General features: G+C 47.4%; 5 protein-coding genes across 5 annotated transcripts; 3 read left to right on the top strand and 2 right to left on the bottom strand.

The window, feature by feature from the left end:
• Positions 1 to 662: 662 nt before the first annotated feature.
• F5147DRAFT_654675 (uncharacterized protein) lies at positions 663 to 3,255 on the bottom strand (the record flags this gene model as incomplete). The annotated part of the gene is made up of 3 exons (XM_041433900.1): positions 663 to 2,109; positions 2,158 to 2,260; positions 2,307 to 3,255. 3 exons carry the CDS (start codon positions 3,253 to 3,255, stop codon positions 663 to 665), a joined length of 2,499 nt encoding a protein of 832 aa, XP_041290670.1.
• A 2,146-nt stretch (positions 3,256 to 5,401) lies between these two features.
• F5147DRAFT_275631 (uncharacterized protein) lies at positions 5,402 to 6,544 on the top strand. The gene is made up of 6 exons (XM_041428989.1): positions 5,402 to 5,498; positions 5,554 to 5,613; positions 5,672 to 5,806; positions 5,858 to 6,098; positions 6,156 to 6,228; positions 6,284 to 6,544. The coding sequence occupies exons 2-6, from the start codon at positions 5,562 to 5,564 to the stop codon at positions 6,485 to 6,487; spliced, it is 705 nt and encodes a 234-aa protein (XP_041290669.1). The 5' UTR covers positions 5,402 to 5,498; positions 5,554 to 5,561; the 3' UTR covers positions 6,488 to 6,544.
• Positions 6,545 to 7,353: 809 nt separating this feature from the next.
• On the top strand, positions 7,354 to 9,462 carry F5147DRAFT_275511 (uncharacterized protein). The gene is made up of 13 exons (XM_041428988.1): positions 7,354 to 7,760; positions 7,815 to 7,847; positions 7,896 to 7,915; positions 7,968 to 7,982; positions 8,041 to 8,079; positions 8,143 to 8,171; positions 8,229 to 8,242; positions 8,292 to 8,327; positions 8,486 to 8,545; positions 8,604 to 8,738; positions 8,793 to 9,030; positions 9,129 to 9,136; positions 9,192 to 9,462. The coding sequence occupies exons 1-13, from the start codon at positions 7,688 to 7,690 to the stop codon at positions 9,284 to 9,286; spliced, it is 795 nt and encodes a 264-aa protein (XP_041290668.1). The 5' UTR covers positions 7,354 to 7,687; the 3' UTR covers positions 9,287 to 9,462.
• A 3,149-nt stretch (positions 9,463 to 12,611) lies between these two features.
• F5147DRAFT_275486 (uncharacterized protein) lies at positions 12,612 to 13,429 on the top strand. Its single transcript, XM_041428987.1, has 3 exons — positions 12,612 to 12,828; positions 12,909 to 12,933; positions 12,989 to 13,429. The coding sequence occupies exons 1-3, from the start codon at positions 12,761 to 12,763 to the stop codon at positions 13,370 to 13,372; spliced, it is 477 nt and encodes a 158-aa protein (XP_041290667.1). The 5' UTR covers positions 12,612 to 12,760; the 3' UTR covers positions 13,373 to 13,429.
• Positions 13,430 to 14,133: 704 nt separating this feature from the next.
• On the bottom strand, positions 14,134 to 15,533 carry F5147DRAFT_638702 (isoprenoid synthase domain-containing protein; the record flags this gene model as incomplete). Its single annotated transcript, XM_041432983.1, has 4 exons — positions 14,134 to 14,305; positions 14,359 to 14,720; positions 14,777 to 15,065; positions 15,121 to 15,533. 3 exons carry the CDS (start codon positions 15,531 to 15,533, stop codon positions 14,385 to 14,387), a joined length of 1,038 nt encoding a protein of 345 aa, XP_041290666.1. The 3' UTR covers positions 14,134 to 14,305; positions 14,359 to 14,384.
• Between the last annotated feature and the right edge of the window lie 2,091 nt (positions 15,534 to 17,624).

The following is a 17,624-nucleotide window of genomic DNA, read 5'->3' as shown; positions in this document are numbered from 1 at the left end:
GCGAATTAACACGGGTTAGGCGTAGATGACGGTCGTGGTCGTGTGCAAATGGCGATCGTGTTGTGCATATATGCAATTGGGTGATGTGTACAAGGATGTCGGTAAATGGATATGCATGTATAACAGTGCATCTGGGCGGGCTTGGGCATCAAGCGGAAGACGTACAACGACGTGGTAGTGTACAACACGAGGTGGCACCGTACAACACGAGGTGGCAGCATACAACGAGGACAGGCGTACAACGAGGTACAAAGCCCATGTGGGAATAATCAATTCTTCTGATACAGTGGTTGAGATGATACGCGCCTAACGCGCCCGGTCCTGCGATAGCGCACGTATACGGCGCGTGAGCTCACAGCTTCACCGAGCTCGCCTGATGAACTTCAGACGGGCTCGTTGGTATAACCAAAAATCCTGTAATCCTGATGTGGATCAGGACAAATTATCGCTACATTGATATTGTGTTGAGTCGTGGTGTGTGGGATTTTGGGGCGGGTGTGATGTGTGGGTTGTGTGATAGTGATGAGGTGCACAAGGCTGTGGCGATGAGGTGAATGTGATGAGGTGAATAAGACGAGGAGGTGAATGCAGGTACAACAAGGCATACAACAAAAGAGGTGGACCGCGAGTGCTCCAATCCAGCGAACGACGACCAGCGCAATTCACCCAAGCGCAAATCTCAGCGTACTATCCGCTTCTCCGATGGAAACTGGCTGCGTCATCGAGCCCATTCCTATTCCTTGCCCGCCCGCGCCCATGCCTAGACTCTGTGCCCCCATACCGAGACTCTGCGTCCCGCCTAATCCAGCTTGCGTCCCTCCTAAACTCCCCACCATACCCTGTGCCCCTCCTAAAACGCCCATAGTCATACTCTGCGGCACACCATCGGCACCCATGCCCTCACCGCCCCCTTGCGTACCCTGCGCTCCAAGCTCATACCACCCCGCGCTTCCCGTCCTGTCCCCTTCAAGCATTGCGAATAAAAAACTTGTCCATTCGCCTGGTACGGCGTGGGCGTGGGCATGTGTGTGAGGTGGGTCTTCGTGGGGGTTGGGATGCGGATGTGGGTCTTCATGCTGTTGAGGTGCGTGTGGAGGTTGGTGCTCGGTGAGTTGCAGTGGTTGTGGGTTCTCGTGCCTCGCTATATCCTCTTTGCGCAGTTGCTCCATACCCATACCCAGGTTCTCTCCACACTGTATGGGCTGCAGATGCATATGATCTCCCCCATGTCCCAAACTCAACCGTCTCCTCTCCCCGCTCTTCCCATATACTTGCACACATCCCCACCTCCCCCACTCACTCAACCGTCTCCTGTCAGGAGGAGTGCCGCGCCCCATGAATGCTCGGGGAGGCTCGGAGAGGAGGGTTACGTGGAGGGAGGAGAGGGGTGGAGTGCGTGGGAGGGTGGGAGAATGTATTTGGGGTGGCGTTTGGGGTGAGTGTATCGGTGGTGGTGTTTGGGGAGTGGGTGTTGGATGTGATGGTGGGGGTGTTGGTGTTGGGGGAGATGCGGGGATTGAGGAAGGCGTTTGTGTGGTCGTTGATGTAGGGGTAGAAAGACGCTGGGGAATCGGAGGAGAGGGCGTTCGACGTGGAGGGGAACACGGCGGGGAGGCACACAAAGGGCGTGGAATAGGCATCGTGTCCAATAAAGACCGCCCAGGCGGCGATGTAGATCTCGGAGGTGATGTAGCCTGTTTCTGCGGTGTAGGCGCTATCGGCGGCAAGATTGACGGAACATTCGGTACCGTAGGAGTCACAATCGCCGGGACACAAGGCGTCGCAATTGCCTTGGCACCTTCAACATCCATCGAAAACAATCCGTCTTCACCCTCTGCATCCTCTTCCTCATCATCATAATCATCATCATAGTCGCCAGAAAGGTCACATTCATCCAAATCTTCGTCTTCATCCTCTTCATCATCCATATCAAAATCAATAGCTTCAAATGCAGCTGACTTGTAGGTGTAGCTTGCGCGTTCGAGGTAGGAAGCGGGTGTGTAGAGACGAAAACGGGTGTTGGAGGAGTGGGTGGATGGGGAGGGGAAAGTGGCGCGTGCCTCGGATGCGACGAGGGCTTTGATTGTGTCTGTGCCGTAACGACGAAGTCTGGGGGACGTCAATGGTGTGGAATCAAAATGAAACTAGGAGACTAACAAGAATTCTACTCGTTCTTGACATGCTAATTTCCAGATGTTGACTTCTCGATCGCGATGTGGGGCGGGTGTGTAGTCAAATGAGTTTGGTTGCGAGAAAGTGGCTGGGGTTGTGTTAGATGATGGTAAGAATGAACAAGGAGAACATACGTTGTTGGGGGTATCCGTTGGATTGGTTGTATCCATTGGTATACTCTTGGTCAGAGAATGCTGTATTTGAAAAGGCATTGTCTTGAGAGTGAGAAAAATCGGGTTGGGGGATGAACTGGTGAGAGAAGCCAGTGGAGAAGGAGGTTGGGAATGAATTCGACCCGAAAGGACCGGACTGAGATGATGGAAAGGGGATTGTATTTGAAGAGAAAGGATTTAAATCTGCGGGAGGGGAGAAGGTCGGATTTGACACAAAGTCTGAAGAGTTGGTATAAGATGGGTCATTTGGAGGGAATTCGGGTAAAGGATCTAATGGGATTAAAGAGTCAAGGTCGAGTGGCGTCGACGACGACGTCTGTTTGGTCTCCGTCGTCTGTTTTGACTCCGTCGTGGGTTTTGACTCCGTCGACGACTTGGTCTCCGTCGTGGGTTTTGACTCCGTTGTCGACTTGAGCTCCGTTGATGCAGGCTCGTCATGATCCTTGGGCGCTAAAATACTTGGTTGATCCGCGAGGACATTACGAAGGGATTCTTGAGTTGTAACTGGTTGTATAGGTAGATCGATGATTGTTGGTGCTAGAGGTGGAATGTGGCGTGGCTTTGGCACGTTTTGAGCACGGGTTCTGACTCGTACTTGGCGGATGCGTCGACGCACCTCGCCGACGTTACCATGAGCGACATTCGTATTATCATTCTCTTTACGTCTCTTTCTCCTATGGTTGGTCTCTATATGAGGTAGTAGAAGACCGTCCGAGTCAAGAGCTAGACGCTGACGTTTGAGGGCTCTGAGTGCACGTGGGGTGAGCTCGTCATTCTCGCTTGTAGAAGAAGTATGTAGTTCTTCCAAGTTATTCAAAGGACGTCGTTTAGTTGTATGGTGATGATGATGATGATGAGGGTGTTGTGCTATTCGGGTGGAACGGCGAAGGACGAGGTCAACGGCAGCCATAGACAACGAGTCCAGTACAATTCGATCAGGAAATAGAAATTGCAAAATGAATCCACAATCAACGAATCACGTAAGCGTGCACGGACCATATCACGTGTTATTCGCGTCTGAGTTAAACCCCCTTTTACGCCGCATTTAACTGTGACCTACTGAAGTTCTTATGCAATATTTTCTTCCTCTCCTTTCCCTCAAGATCCATTGTCTACCTTTCTTAACGCACTCACGCTCCCCAATCTAAGCGAGCTTAACATTGGCACGAGATTCTGGACTGGTGAAGAGTTGAAGGGTGTTGATAGTCTTGCGGTCGGAATAGCTATTGATATCTGGATATGAGGCTGGATTTCAGGATTGTTATGAGCAGCACTACTGGTGAGCAGGGCACTTCTTGGCTTTGAATAATCTGTATTCCGCAAAGGTGTACGTTATCTTATTCCTGACCCGTTCTGTATCAAATGATGGTCAACCTCCACACGCGGACCATTCAATCAACGTGCTCGGTCCCAAAGGCCTACAGCAGCCAAAGAAATTAGGGAGTCCGAGTCTGCCGCAGCCAGGGAAACCACAGCACGAAGCTCGCTACCAAATAGTCTAAGCTTCGATCGAGGAATAGAAATGGCAAATTGAATAATCAAATGCAATTGTACGACACACTCAAGCTAACCCGAGGTGTCCTCAAGATCGAGGGCAGAAAGATCAACTGAAATCTGGAGACTGGGAATGTTAACTCCATACGAGCTTCGGCCGGACACCGCTACTCTGAGTGGACGAGCCGACAGTCAAGGTCATCACGATCAAGTACTTTCACTGTACCTTTGGCCAGAGATGCAACAGTAGGAGGCATGGATAACGATGAAACAGGTGCCCACGTATGATGCTCCCCGCCGACTGAATCTCATTCTTTGAATAGCCGCAATATTCAGAGGAAACTCACCATAAGGGTTTGCCGGCAAACGGGACGGACGTGAGTGTTCGATTCATTTAGCAGAATATTGGGGTCTTCTAAGAACATGGTTGGACTAGAACGATGAAAAGAGACATAGATCGGGTAGCTAACATTCAGCAAAGAGTGCGAAGAGCCTATCAGACAGACTTCTTAATGGAACAATGGGCCAACAGGAACTGAGGAGGCGATAAGAGACGAAGCGACGTTGCTGAGAAGTGGCAAGCTTGCGCTCGAATCCATGGCTTGTTTGGAGGACATGTGGGAGTCAGTGACTAGCAGTAAGCTGTGTAGTTGATGCGCCAGTGGTCGCGGCAGTTGCCGCAGCAGTCGCAGTAGTGGCGCAGCATGAAGTTCAAGATGCCCGCGGCATTTTCACGATTGTGTCATTTGCCATGTTTAAATTAGCTCTAACTAGAAGAGGTGTTGGACCACAAGTACAGCCGACTATCCATCATGTAACCATCATGGATAGTACGAGCGCTGAACAGTGGTATATCTAACACGAACTTGAACACCAGGATCGTTACACACCCACATTTGCTCACACCCACTGTCCCTCGAATATGACCGTCGTCCTAAATGATCCCAGTTGGTGGCCGAAAATCAATTCGAATGTTTTTTATAGCTATTGGATATGTTCGTTGCACCAAGACCTCTCGATCTAGTGACATTGACTTGGGTTTCGCAGTTGCCGCCGGCGTCGTGGTGGTATACGATTGGGGTGAGCAGAACAGTGTTCGAAAACTACCGAGATTCTTATGATATTTCCAGCACTAACACTAGGACAAGAGGTAGGTCGATATTATCGCCGCAGTAGCCAGCTCGCTGAGAACGGTGTCATAGATTGAACTGATCTGGGTGAGTGTCAGAGTCGCATATCGGGATACTAATACCATAAATTCGCGACAGAAGCATCGTTGGTCTCTCATGGCTGTGCTGTATTTGGTTGTTCGTACCTTATATTGTGCTATAGCGTGGTTGGCGAGCTGTGCTGATTCCCCAATGGTCTAGATACGCTATATTGGAATACCATATTCTGTGTATGTGTGGAGGCCACCAAATTAACACTGTGCTAATGGTTCACCTCTCACGATCAGTGTGTATATGCTGGGTATGTTTAATATGCGCTGTATTCGATTCTTCTGACCGGCGGCACATAGCATTTGCGCCATTTATCTCGCTGACAGATGCAGTGGGTATTACGCAACCATCCCATTCCCATACAAATGAATACACTCATTTGTAGGGGTGAGTGAGATTTTGAACATTGAACTTGGCTCGACATAATAACTACACAGGTGTGAGTTGGAACGTGTAATCCTACTACAATGATGATCACTAATTGGGTGTTTCAGGTAATAACATGTACTACGCAATAAATGGGACAAATGTGGTTGTAACTACCATGTTGGGTGGTAAGTTATCCAGCTGCGATACCTCAGTGATATTGACTCGACTGGAACATGATACAAGTCATCATGATTGCTCGGTTGTATACCATGTACGAGAGATCTAGAATGATCCTTATCATCCTTGTTTTTATCTTCCTGGCTGTTAACATTGCCTGCGGAGTCATGACGGCAATAGGACTCAAGCATTCTATACTAGGTAAGCTTTACTTGTTGACTTGAAGAATACACCTCATTCGACAAATGCCAGAGGAGCTGATACTTTCTGGCACATATATATGCGATCTCGGATATGAGGGAGATGTCTGGCTTCTGAACTCATTGAATTGGATGCTCTACACTGTTTGGGAGGTCCTCGCACTGTGTCTTTCAGTCTGGATCGCTGTAAAACACTTTCGGGACCTGCAACGACTTGGTTCATCTCGGACAAGGTCGACCATCGGGGACTGTTTCAGAGTGCTGATAAAATCTCACGTGCTTTATTTTGCAGGGTGAGTTTGTAATGTGGATGTGGTGATTTTTCTGTGCTGAAGTTCCGCGCGTGCTAGCTTCGTCTGTGTCTCTTGTCTTGAGCTTGCGATTCTTTCTCCAGAGCTTTCGACTCTCACTCCAGGGCTCATGGTGCGCTGACCTGTCGCTGACATCTACGTGTAACCACTGCTAATTATTCCTGTAGAATTCAACTTCTATGGGCACTCAGATACTTGTTGGTGTTCTTCCGATTTTCTCGGGCGTGCAGATGTTTGTTCTAGGACCACGCCTCATCCTTAGCATTCGAGAATATCACGCTAAAATCGTGGCTAGCTCCGACGCAGAAACTAGCATGACTTCGATTGTCTTCCAGGAGCGTGTGTATGTATCAACTAGTAGTACTGTGTAGTGCCACACCATATTTAAGGACTTGATATCCGTGAATCTGATCTCTTCACCTACGGCATTGGTTTATCGACAACCGTCTGCGAGACGGTTCGGGTGTTTCTTCAATTCTAAGCATGTACTGTTAAAATATTATGAGGCTAAAATTGCACCAAAGCTCATGCAATCTACATGTGTTCTTGGTTCAGAGGACCATCGAAGACACTCCTTTCTCGATGATCATCACACACTTGGACATATTGAAATGTGCACAGCGAATGACCTGCGACATCACTACAACTTGACATGCCTCTGAAATAAATATAAATCAATGAAGATACTGATAACTGCACATCAAGCTTGAAGCCGTCCATCTTCTCCGTCGTGCTGTTCTTCAACACTCACTGACTGAGCATGTACTGAATGATTAAAAAAACAAAAAACTCGCTGACATCAATTTTTTGGTTAAGAAAGGTATCGCCAACATATATGAAACATCACCGGATAGGAAGCTCTTCTCCTTTGGCAGACACCCTGATAAACGGCTGAGTAAATGGAGTGAGGATTTTGCGTTCTGCGGGCGTCATCGAATGAAGGTCAGCAAGATTAGACACATTGACAAATGCTGATTGGCGAGCTTCGTCTGACAGGTAGTGAACTAGCACAGGACGCAGCGACCAATTCATGAAAAGTACAGGTAGTCACCATATAGCACTGGCAAAAAAGGAGCAATGAGAAGTGGTAACAGGATGTGAGCTTGCGTGAGTGTTGTACGGCGTGCTGGATGGTGTAGAATGTATGGCTGACTATAGTTCGTGAAACAAAATGGAAGAGCAACTTGGAGGTCAAAAGGAGAATAAATTGCAAATGAACAGCACAGCATGACAGGTTGGACACAATTGACACCGACCCGGCGGCTATTCGTGCTTATATGTTCGTGCTTATATGTTAGACACAGGCCTAGTGGCACTGGCACAACGTTTTCACTAGCTTACTATAGAGCACTGGCATGATTTGCCGTGTTCAATTCGGCTCTAACTAAAGGAGGGTTTTCCTGATGAAACTTCAGGTACAACCAGCTATCCATCACCATCATACAACTGTCATGCCGGTTTTGGTGATATTACGAGCCCTGACTCGGAGCGCTCAACGGTAGCATATTTGACACGAACACTAGATCGTTACACACCGCAACATCCCCCACTCGCTCACCCATCCCTCGAATATGACCGTAGTCTCGAATGATCCCAGTTGGTGGCCAGTAGTCAATTCGAATGTTCTTTTCAGCTATTGGCTAGGTTTGTCGCATAAGTTAAGATGTCTCGATCTAACATTGACTTGCAGTTTCGCAGTTGCTGCCGGCATCGTGGTGGTATACGATTGGGGTGAGCAAGACAGTGTTCGCAAACTGCTGACATTCTTATGATATCCAGTACTAACACTCGGACGAGAGGTAGGTCGATGTCATCTTCGGAACAGCCAACTCGCTAAGAATAATCTTATAGGTTGAACTGATCTGGGTGAGTGACAGAGCTCCATATCAGAAGAAAAACAACAAATACAACAATTTTCGCGCAGAAGCAACGCAGGTCTCTCATGACTGTGCTGTATTTGGCTGTTCGTACATCATGTTGTGCTATAGCGTGGTGGCAAGTTGTGCTGACTTCAAAATTGTTTTAGATACGTTATATTGGAATATTATTTTCCGTGTATGTGTTGAGGCCAACGGATTGGTACCGTGCTAATAGTTCATCTCTGACAAATAGCACCAATGTTCTGGGTATGTCTCGTATGCGCTGTGTTCGATTCTTCTGACCGGCGGCACATAGCATTTGCGCCATTTATCTCGCTGACAGATGCAGTGAGTATTACGCAACCATATCATGCCCATCCAAATGAATACAGTCATTGTAGGGGTGAGTGAGATTCTGACGATTGAACTTGGCTCGACATAATGGTTGAATAGGTGTAAGTTGGGGTGTTTGATCCTAGTACGAGGGTGATCACTAATTGGGAGTTTCAGGTAACATTTTGTACTGCGCAATAAATATGACATGTGTGGTCGTGACTGCCATGTTGGGCGGTGAGTTACTCAGCTGCAATACCACTGTGATATTGACTCGACTGAAACATGATGCAAGTCATTATGATTGCTCGATTGCATACTATGTATGGGAGATCTAGAATGATCCTGTTAATCCTTGTTGTTATCTTCCTGGCTGTTAACATCGCCTGCGGAGTAATGGCAGCAGTAGGACTCAAGGATACTGTAGCGGGTAAGCTGTACTTGTTGACTCCAAGAACAACATAGCTCATCGAACAAACACCAGAGGAGATGATAATCTCTGGCACATATATGTGCCATCTTACACTTGAGGGGAATGCCTGGTTTCTGAACTCAATGTCTTGGATGCTCTACACTATTTGGGAGGTCATCGCACTGTGTCTTTCGGTCTGGATTGCCGTGAAACACTTCCATGACCTGCGACGACTCGGTCCATCGACAGGATCGACTATCGGGGACTGTTTCAGAGTGCTGATGCAATCTCATGTTCTTTATTTTGCGAGGTGAGCTTGTAATGTCAATTTGGTTTTCTTTTTCTCAAGTCCCGCGCGTGCTAGCTTTCTTGGAGTCTCTTGCCTTGAACTTACAATTTCCTCTATAGAGCTCATGGTGCGCTAACCCGTTGTTGACATCTGCGTGCAACCGCTGCTAATCGTTTCTGTAGAATCAAAGTTCCTTTGGAACTCAGATACTTCTTGGTGCTCTTCCGATTTTATTGGTTGTGCAAATGTTTGTGCTGGGACCACGCCTCATCCTTAGCGTTCGAGAATATCATGCCCAAATCGTGGCTGACTTCGATGCAGAAATTAGTATAACTTCGATTGTCTTACAGGAGCGTGTACATGTACCGACTAGCAGTACTTTGTGGTGCCACATCATATTCAAGGAGACTTAGTCTCGCCGAATATAATATTTTCGCCTTCGGCATGAGCTTATCGACAACGTCTGCAATCGGAAGGACCGTGATAACCCTCTGATATCACTACAACTTGATATGCCTGTGAAATAGATCAACAAAGAAGCTGATATGTTGGTAATCACTGCACATTAAGCAAGCCATCCATCTCTCTCTCGTGCTCTTCTTCAACAGCTACTGACAATACTTTGTTGAACCAGGTATCGCCAACGTGTATGGCGTGTCCCATGCAGTTGAGAAGCTCCTCTCCCTTGGTAAACACCCTAATAAATAGTTGTGTATATGGGGTGGGGAAATCGTGTTCTGCAGGGGTTATCAAACGGACGTCAGCAATATCAGACACATCGACAAATGCTGGCTGGCAAGCTTCGTCTGACAGGTACTAATGAAGTGGCACAGGACACTGATTCTGCATTGGAATCGCATGCAATCTGACATGGCTTTCAAGGTATCTGCGGCGAATTTGCATAGAAGGCGACCCTGGCAAATCAAAATTAGTTTCATCTATCCATCAAGTCTGATGCTCCCATCGCTCGGATGGATTGCGCTTGACATGGAGATTCAGGATGATGTGATGTCCCAATTTCTGATAGTATGGTGAAAACTCACGAACAACGTTTTCACCCAAAGGTAAGGATGATGAAAGCGGATCAGAGGATGTGAAAGAATAAGGCCTTCAAGAGTCACAAGTCAAGTGTGAACGGGCTATCGAAATTTTGATATCTCTGCATGGAGAATGAGAGGACAGAAGGGATCTTCGCGATTGCTCTACAAAGCCGACCATGGACGAAACTATGGATGGAACTAACACCTCGAAAGAAAGCGTAAATGTCGGTGATCGGTTCTTGAAGCTTGAGCTCCTGAGGATGCCATTCGATGGAGCTCATAGGCTTAAAGCGCACATAGCTCCGCAAGAATGTCTGCCCGATTCGTGTGTTCCGTCCGACTGGCCCTACTATTCTAGAAAGCATGCAGTCAGAATCTGTCAGATAACGGCTTCAATTCCACGGGAACTTTGATCAATGTGAGCTCCCTCAGAAAAAGATACCTCAACCTTATACTTGCTCGATAATCTATCTACCGATCGCTCCCATGGCTGCGAGTTCGAACTGACGCCTGTGGGTGCCAGAGATATGTTGATATTGGATGTTTTACCTTCGGTCGAGAGGTAGAATGGAGTGAAGGTCTGATTTCAGCCGGAATCTCTGAAGTGATGCCATTGCTAAACCTGACCTCAGCGAACTATTCGTAAATCGATTCGTTATGCCACGACATTAATGAGCTCAAGACAAAATGAAGAAAGAACTTTTTTACATTAACATTTCCTATGTAACGCCAAACACTATGAAAGTAGCTTATGAATCCCAGAGGGCAGTTTGTATTTCGCTCCAGAATTCCGAATGGGCTTGCGAAGCTTCTTGGCAAGGAATCTGTTCTCATATTCTTAAAATTAGCCCGACCCCACTGGAGAATTGTCAACCCATACCTGCCCCTTTTCCACCGACTAGAACAGTGATGATCTCGAAAGGCAATACGTACCGTATGACGGCTACACACGGCCATACACATTAAGGTGATACATGGTTCTCAAATGACCATAAACCGCAACCGTCAAATTTGACTTGGAAGGTACGTGCGGTAACCATACTACAGCACCGTATAATCTCGTTGTACGGCCTACGGTGACCAGCCCTATATGCAAAGGTCACTACACCGACGACAGCGGGAGAATCTTGGCATAGTGTGTTGGGCTCTCGACGAGGCCGCTAAGACCAGTGGGGGTTGTTCTCCTAACAACAACGGATGAGTCCGTAAGGTGGCCTGCAGTACTGTTGTTAAGGAGTAGAGGGGGAGGATACCGATGACGGTGGGAGAGGTTTGTCATGGTATAACACGCTGGGGCCTCTCACCACAGCCTCTAGGACCGGGGGGCCACCCTCCAACGATGACGGATGAGTCCATGGGATGGTGTTTCTTGCGGAATTGAGGAGGCCCCAGAGAGAGGCAGGTCTCAGAGATAGGTTTCGTCCTACAACTTCGACACCAAGTTCAAATCAAACGCGAGAACAGCGGAACAATGCTGCGAAGGGTGAACGCTTGGCAGGTGCAGAAAGTGCTTGCAGGCTGTCATCAGCTTGCACAGTCAGCTGTGCAGTATCGCTATGGTGACCAGAATGAACACATCAGCAGAAGGAACCAACAATCTTGGAAACGCGCTGCGATTCAAGCCAAGTAGAATCAGAGGCCCGGGCTACCAAGAAGAGGAACTTGAAGACCGAACATCCATGTACTGCCATTCGAAAGAGTGCAAAGGTGATTGGAGTGCTTCGAAGTACCATACATAAATATTAGTTTAGGCAGGAGTAAGCCCCCTGCAGACAGGGCTATGTCCAACACAGGGTCTTCGACCTCAAAGGACAATAGAGATTCTTTTAAAAAGGCAGTGGAACTTGAGTTGAACCGTGACTGATGTCAACTGGGTTTGAAAATAAAACCGTAAATATACCACCAACTCAACCAAATAATCTGTTTTTGTCCTCGACCTGGACCGTGGTCCGCGGTTGGACGCAACAGTCAACCCGAGAGCTCACCGCCGTGAATCCCAATTAACTACTGCCGACAGAGAAACGTAAATGTGGCCGTCCGAAAGGGTAGAATGGACCAAATGCTAGCACTGTGGGCCGTCCAGTCGGACGCCAAAGGAAGGATGGAAATCTACGAGCATCCAAACAAAACAAAACAGCATTTGCATCAGTAGGTTTTTACTTCTGACCGAATGAAGTACAGGGATGTTGGGTTTTAAAATTTGTCCGTCACGAACATTGTGTTGAATTGTGGTCGTGGCAGTCGCCGCAGCAGTTGCGCAGCGTTTTCACGATGCCCTCGGCTATTAGGAACACCAAACTAGCTCCAACTAGAGAGGGAAGGTTTTCCTGATGGCATATCACAGGTACAGTCAGCTATCCATCACCATCATGCAACCGTCATGCTGATTGTGGCGATAGTATATTAGTACAAGCGCCTAGTGAGGCTGAACGATAGTCTTTTACTTGTTGACTTGAAGAACACAGCTCATCGGACAAACATCAGAGGAGCTGATACTCTCTGGCACGTATGTACGTGGTCTCGCATCTGCGGGCGCCGGGTGACGCTCAGATTCTGGTTTCAACAGTTTGGATACTCACCGCTGCTGTGGAGGAAGCCCACCTTCTGGCCTCGATGGTTTGGATGCTCAACACTGTTTGGGGGTCATCGCACTGTGTCTTTCACTCTGGATTGCTGTGAAACACTTTCACGACTTGCGACGACTCGGTCCAATGACAGGATCAATCATCGGGGACCGTTTCGGAGTGCTGATACGATCTCACGTGCTTTATTTTGCAAGGTGAGCTTGTAATGTCGATGTGGTTATCTTTTGTCTCAGGTCCCGCACGTGCTAACTTTGTTTGTGTCTCTTGCCTTGAGCTTACATCTCTCTCCAAAGCTCATGGTGCGTTAACCCTTCGCTGAGATCTACGTGTCACCACTGCTCATCATTTCTGCAGAATTCAATTTCTATCGGAACTCAGATACTTGTTGGTACTCTTCCGATTTTATTGGACGTGCAGATGTTTGTGCTGAAACCACGCCTCATCCTGAGCGTTCGAGAACATCATGCTAAGCTCGTGGCCGACTCCGATGCAGAAACTACTAGCGTGAAATCGATTATCTTCCAGGAGCGCAAGCGTGCATGTGTACCAACCAGCAGTAGGAAATGCTTGCCGAGTGCCACTGAGCGGTCTGCAGGGATGCGAATTTGGTCGAGGATCCGTCGTGGTACATATTTAACATGTGGTGTTTTTGAAAGGCCTAGGCAAACCTATTTCCTATCGTCTTACTACTGGAACGGAGTAGTTACCCACCCGCGTTTGCGCCAAGTGGCAAGCTAAAATGTAACCAAGTCCTTGAAGCCGATGCTAATATACAACGAGAATCTGCATAAGTCACCTATACAATTGATTCTACGTCACAGTCGTACTACGACAGCATTTAACGATGTGATCGCAGTACGTGCGCAAGACATCAGGGTCCTGCTCAATAGAGTACATCCTGCTGAGCAGGGCAAGCAGATGATCACTTGAAAGTTTTCACATGAGTCACTTTGGATGATAATCTGCTGTTCAAAGTACGTGTCTAAGCCTGGACAGCTGATAGACCAACCATTAGATGTGCTCACGGAATATCTGGTCATCATCTAGCTGAACACGAACCTGTATTCATGGAAGGCCAGATGCCTGATAGTACATGATTGCACCTGTGCGCGAGGAAAAATTTCTGTAGACCCATCTGAGCATGTCCACGTTAGGACTATCATATCCTCTGTCTGAGTAGAGAGGAAAAGGAGTGAAAGTAATCGTAGAAGCCCAGAGGGTTAATAACACATCAGTCCTGTACGCTACATATCGTGTAGCGCCGACATGAATTATCCATCCAGGCTAGAAAAATGTTGATGGAATGCGGGCCCCTGTCGATAATGATCAGAACACTTCACTCAAACATTGAGATTTAACACCGATGGTCATTGGAGTAGCATGTTATTCTGAGCTCAGACCAAGCGCTTCAGGCAGCTGATGCGACCTTTATTTGTGCGTGTGTTTGACCAAGTTGACTGAAAGTACTCAAGTGCTTTTGTTCAGTTTATTCGTTGAGACAGGCTATTCTAGTACATACAGCTGTGATGTACGAGTACCACTTGGAAAGCCTGGACAAACACAGATAGAAGACATTAAATTCCAAGATGCTGCTTCCATGTATAGAACCAGGTTATTCTAAGGCGTGTATTGTGGAGTCGGGTTTGTGCTGTAGACAATACATTGTACAAGCTGTTGCAGTTAAAGTGAATTCCACAATGCAGAAAAGACAAAAAGAACCTCACCTATGAAAACCGATGCGATATATGCTTCACAAGGGCCGTTTGGGAAGTAGCCTGATGATACGGTCTCGCTTGACTGTATGTCCGTCCTTCGCGAAATAGCGGGTGGAATCAAAGGACCAGTGAAGCACACCAACCATCCAGTCTTGCAGCCCTTGGAGGTAAATAGCCACCTGTTTGTCAAGCTCTCTGCTCCATGAGGGGAGGATAGCGCGGTTGTGTTCAAAGCGCTGGATAGCACCCCTGCACATCCAACCGGAATAATCTAGAGCGCCTTGCAAATTCAGGTCTTGTTCGCGCATGAGCACAACAACAAGATTATGTGTATCATGGCGAGATTGCTCCGCATTGTAAGAGAAAATATCCTGTCAAGAGTGATGTCAGCAGTGCCGACGACGTCTGACAAAGAATGAGAAACCACATTGGACCAAGTGATAAAATCATTGGCTGCCTCTTCCGTGGCTATCATGACTGGATGTGACATTACTTCATCAGGTAGATCAATCCCAGCTGCATATTCAATGAAGACAAAACAAGGCTTGCAGGCGCTCGTGTCTCGCCTCACGGTGATGTAGGATGTAAGATCAGGGATACGTTTCTTGGCACGATCGTCTGCCTGCTTAGCCACCGCAATGAAGAATAGGTCCATTGTGTGAATAAACCGCTCAGTGCAGCCAGAGCTGCTGGTCAGCCTAAAGCGGCTGAAGTACCTAATATGTAGACGGTCAGTCTCTAATGAAAATGTAACTCAATAAACCGGCGTACGATTTGCACATCTTTACACCGAGTTTTTCTGTCTCTGAGTTGATGGGATCACGAAGCGCAGAAATGCAGCATTCACGCATTCTCCACGTACTGTCGACATCGAACTCATCCAACCAGTCATCCATATTGAACAACCAGTTGAAGAAATCTGAACAGACTCGGAGATGGAAAGCATCGGCATCAGGGTAGCAAGCTGCGGCAAGTTCACCTGCGCGCAAACCCATAAATGTGGTAATTTCGGACTCTGTGAGATGTGTTCCGGTAAGAAGCCATTTTTCAGACGCGCGGGAGATTGGATAATAGCGAGGGTTCAGTCGCAGGGGATAATGGATATCATTGACAAGGTCAGGTAAAATGAATTCCGTAGGCTCAGAGTCGGAAAGAGTGGATGTATAGGTTACAGGAGAAGTCATGCTGTAAATCTGGATACACTAGGCGTAGGTTGGGGACATAAGCAATAGATTACTCTGGTACATACCCGCCTTTATAGTGGACGTGCCTTTCGCGGTCAAATCCGTATTTTGGGTTGGTGCTTACATTGCAGGAAAAGGGAACGATAAACACATGCCATGGCAGCAGTGCCGGTAACCGCTCGCTAGGCAGGGCATAAAGGTAGAGTGTAAGTAATCCAAACATGACCGCATACTCGCCACATAAGGTCACCACATAATGGAGTGCACCGGTCTTTGTAGGTTAAAAACATGCCCTGCCAGGTATGTGTAGACCAAAATGGTAAAAATTAGCGCCTGGTCAGTCAGCAACACCCAAAATCGTCAAAGCTGAACGAATTTGGGAAAGGTACTAGAGACCTCGTTCGGAGGCAAGTGAATTCCGAGGGCGAACGGAAGTCACAAAACCAGATAAACAACTCGGCTGCAAAAGATGAGCCGGATTTGGGGCGGGTAACGGATTCATATCATGTGCTATCCGTGAAACTGATTTCAAGAATAAGTCGCAGGAAGAGACGCAGCAACATTCGCCTAGGCCTCAGCATATTGAATTAATGTTTTTGGTACCGCAACGGCATTTCCTTCGACGACGTAGTGGAAAATATAGATGTCGATGTAAGATTGACAACATTATAGTCATCCATGGTGGATTGCTATGTATGATGATGTTTACGATGTCGAACTCACTGACGTGGAAACCGTGAGCATTCCAATCGATGAAGTTCACGTGCTTACTCACATCAAGAAGACGACTTCGCATGATATCCTATACAAGAGAAAATGGACTTCGTGTCAATGTATTCAATTAGTCTCTAAATCATGCCCCTCGCGTGGCATCTCTCCTGCGGGGTCCCATAGACTTCAGAATACTCCTGGTGCATTTTATGACATGACAATTGAATCCGCTTATCAGGAAGACTCACCAGGTTAGGTTCTTGCTTTCAGAAAAAAATTGTTGTTCGATCGTTGTCCACCAGGAGGTGCTTGTTGATTCTGTAAAAGCAACTGCTGTGATACGTTGCTACATAGTAACCTAGACGCGTGCAGCAAGTGGTCTGACCAGTCAGGCCGTCAGGGACAATACTTACTAGTGCTAAGTGGATCGTCATTGGGAGAAAGCTTACCAGATATTAGGAGTCTTGAGTCTTGACTCCGCCAAATGCTATTGTGTTGTGTCCAAAACACATTTGACACAATACAACAGCATTTCGTGGTACGGACTGTACGTAGCTGGCCAAAGGTCGAGTTTAAGCAGGAATAAGATAGAGATGTTGGGTTTGAAATTTGCTCGCGGATTGAAGTCCGCCCAATTGTACATTAGTAAGTTGTTACATAATACGACGGCCTCGTGATGTTCTGTGAGCATTTGTTATGTCAATGTTATGTATGTACTAAGTCTACAAACATACTATGGTTGACTATACATACCAACCTTAGTATAGTTGTCCTTGTCTTGACCGGGCCTAGTCTCTCCACTATCCTCGTGGTTTGCCTTATTACCGCTATTACCTTCATGTATCCGTCACCTTACATGCGTCCGCCTTGACCGACCGTTCCGCTCGCAAGGTCAGCTCCCGCCTTTCAATTCTTCCTACCTTCGACTTCTTCAAGGAGGTGCCACCCGGGGACTTTTTAGATGGCATGGATGTGATATTGGATGCTCGGGTATGTATCTCATTGTGTTATTCCTGCTAAACATGTAGATTTCGTCATGTCACAACCACCACACCGCTTCTACCCAGACATGCCATTTCAACCTTCGAGCACCTTCTAAGTTCTATATACCAACCACACTCTCCAGCATTAATCCAGCACCCAACTGTATCCACCGCCCGCGCACCCTCCAGCACCCCGCTATGTTCCCACCATATTTTACGGCACAGTCGCGGACCTCGTCACCGGTCGTCTATGCTCTCACTCTCGCTGTGTAGTCTCGTGCACTGGCAAGTATATTCTCCCTTCTCTTGGTTTTTTTTTTACTTTTGTACTCAGGACATTAAATAGTCTGCTCCATCATCCCATCTGTCCAATTGGCACATCCGATCTATCGCACAT

The sequence above is a fragment of the Suillus discolor genome (genome assembly GCF_016758755.1).
Source record: "Suillus discolor strain FC423 chromosome Unknown F5147scaffold_43, whole genome shotgun sequence".
Classification (NCBI taxonomy): Eukaryota; Fungi; Basidiomycota; class Agaricomycetes; order Boletales; family Suillaceae; genus Suillus; species Suillus discolor.
This window is presented reverse-complemented; position numbering and strand designations above follow the sequence as displayed.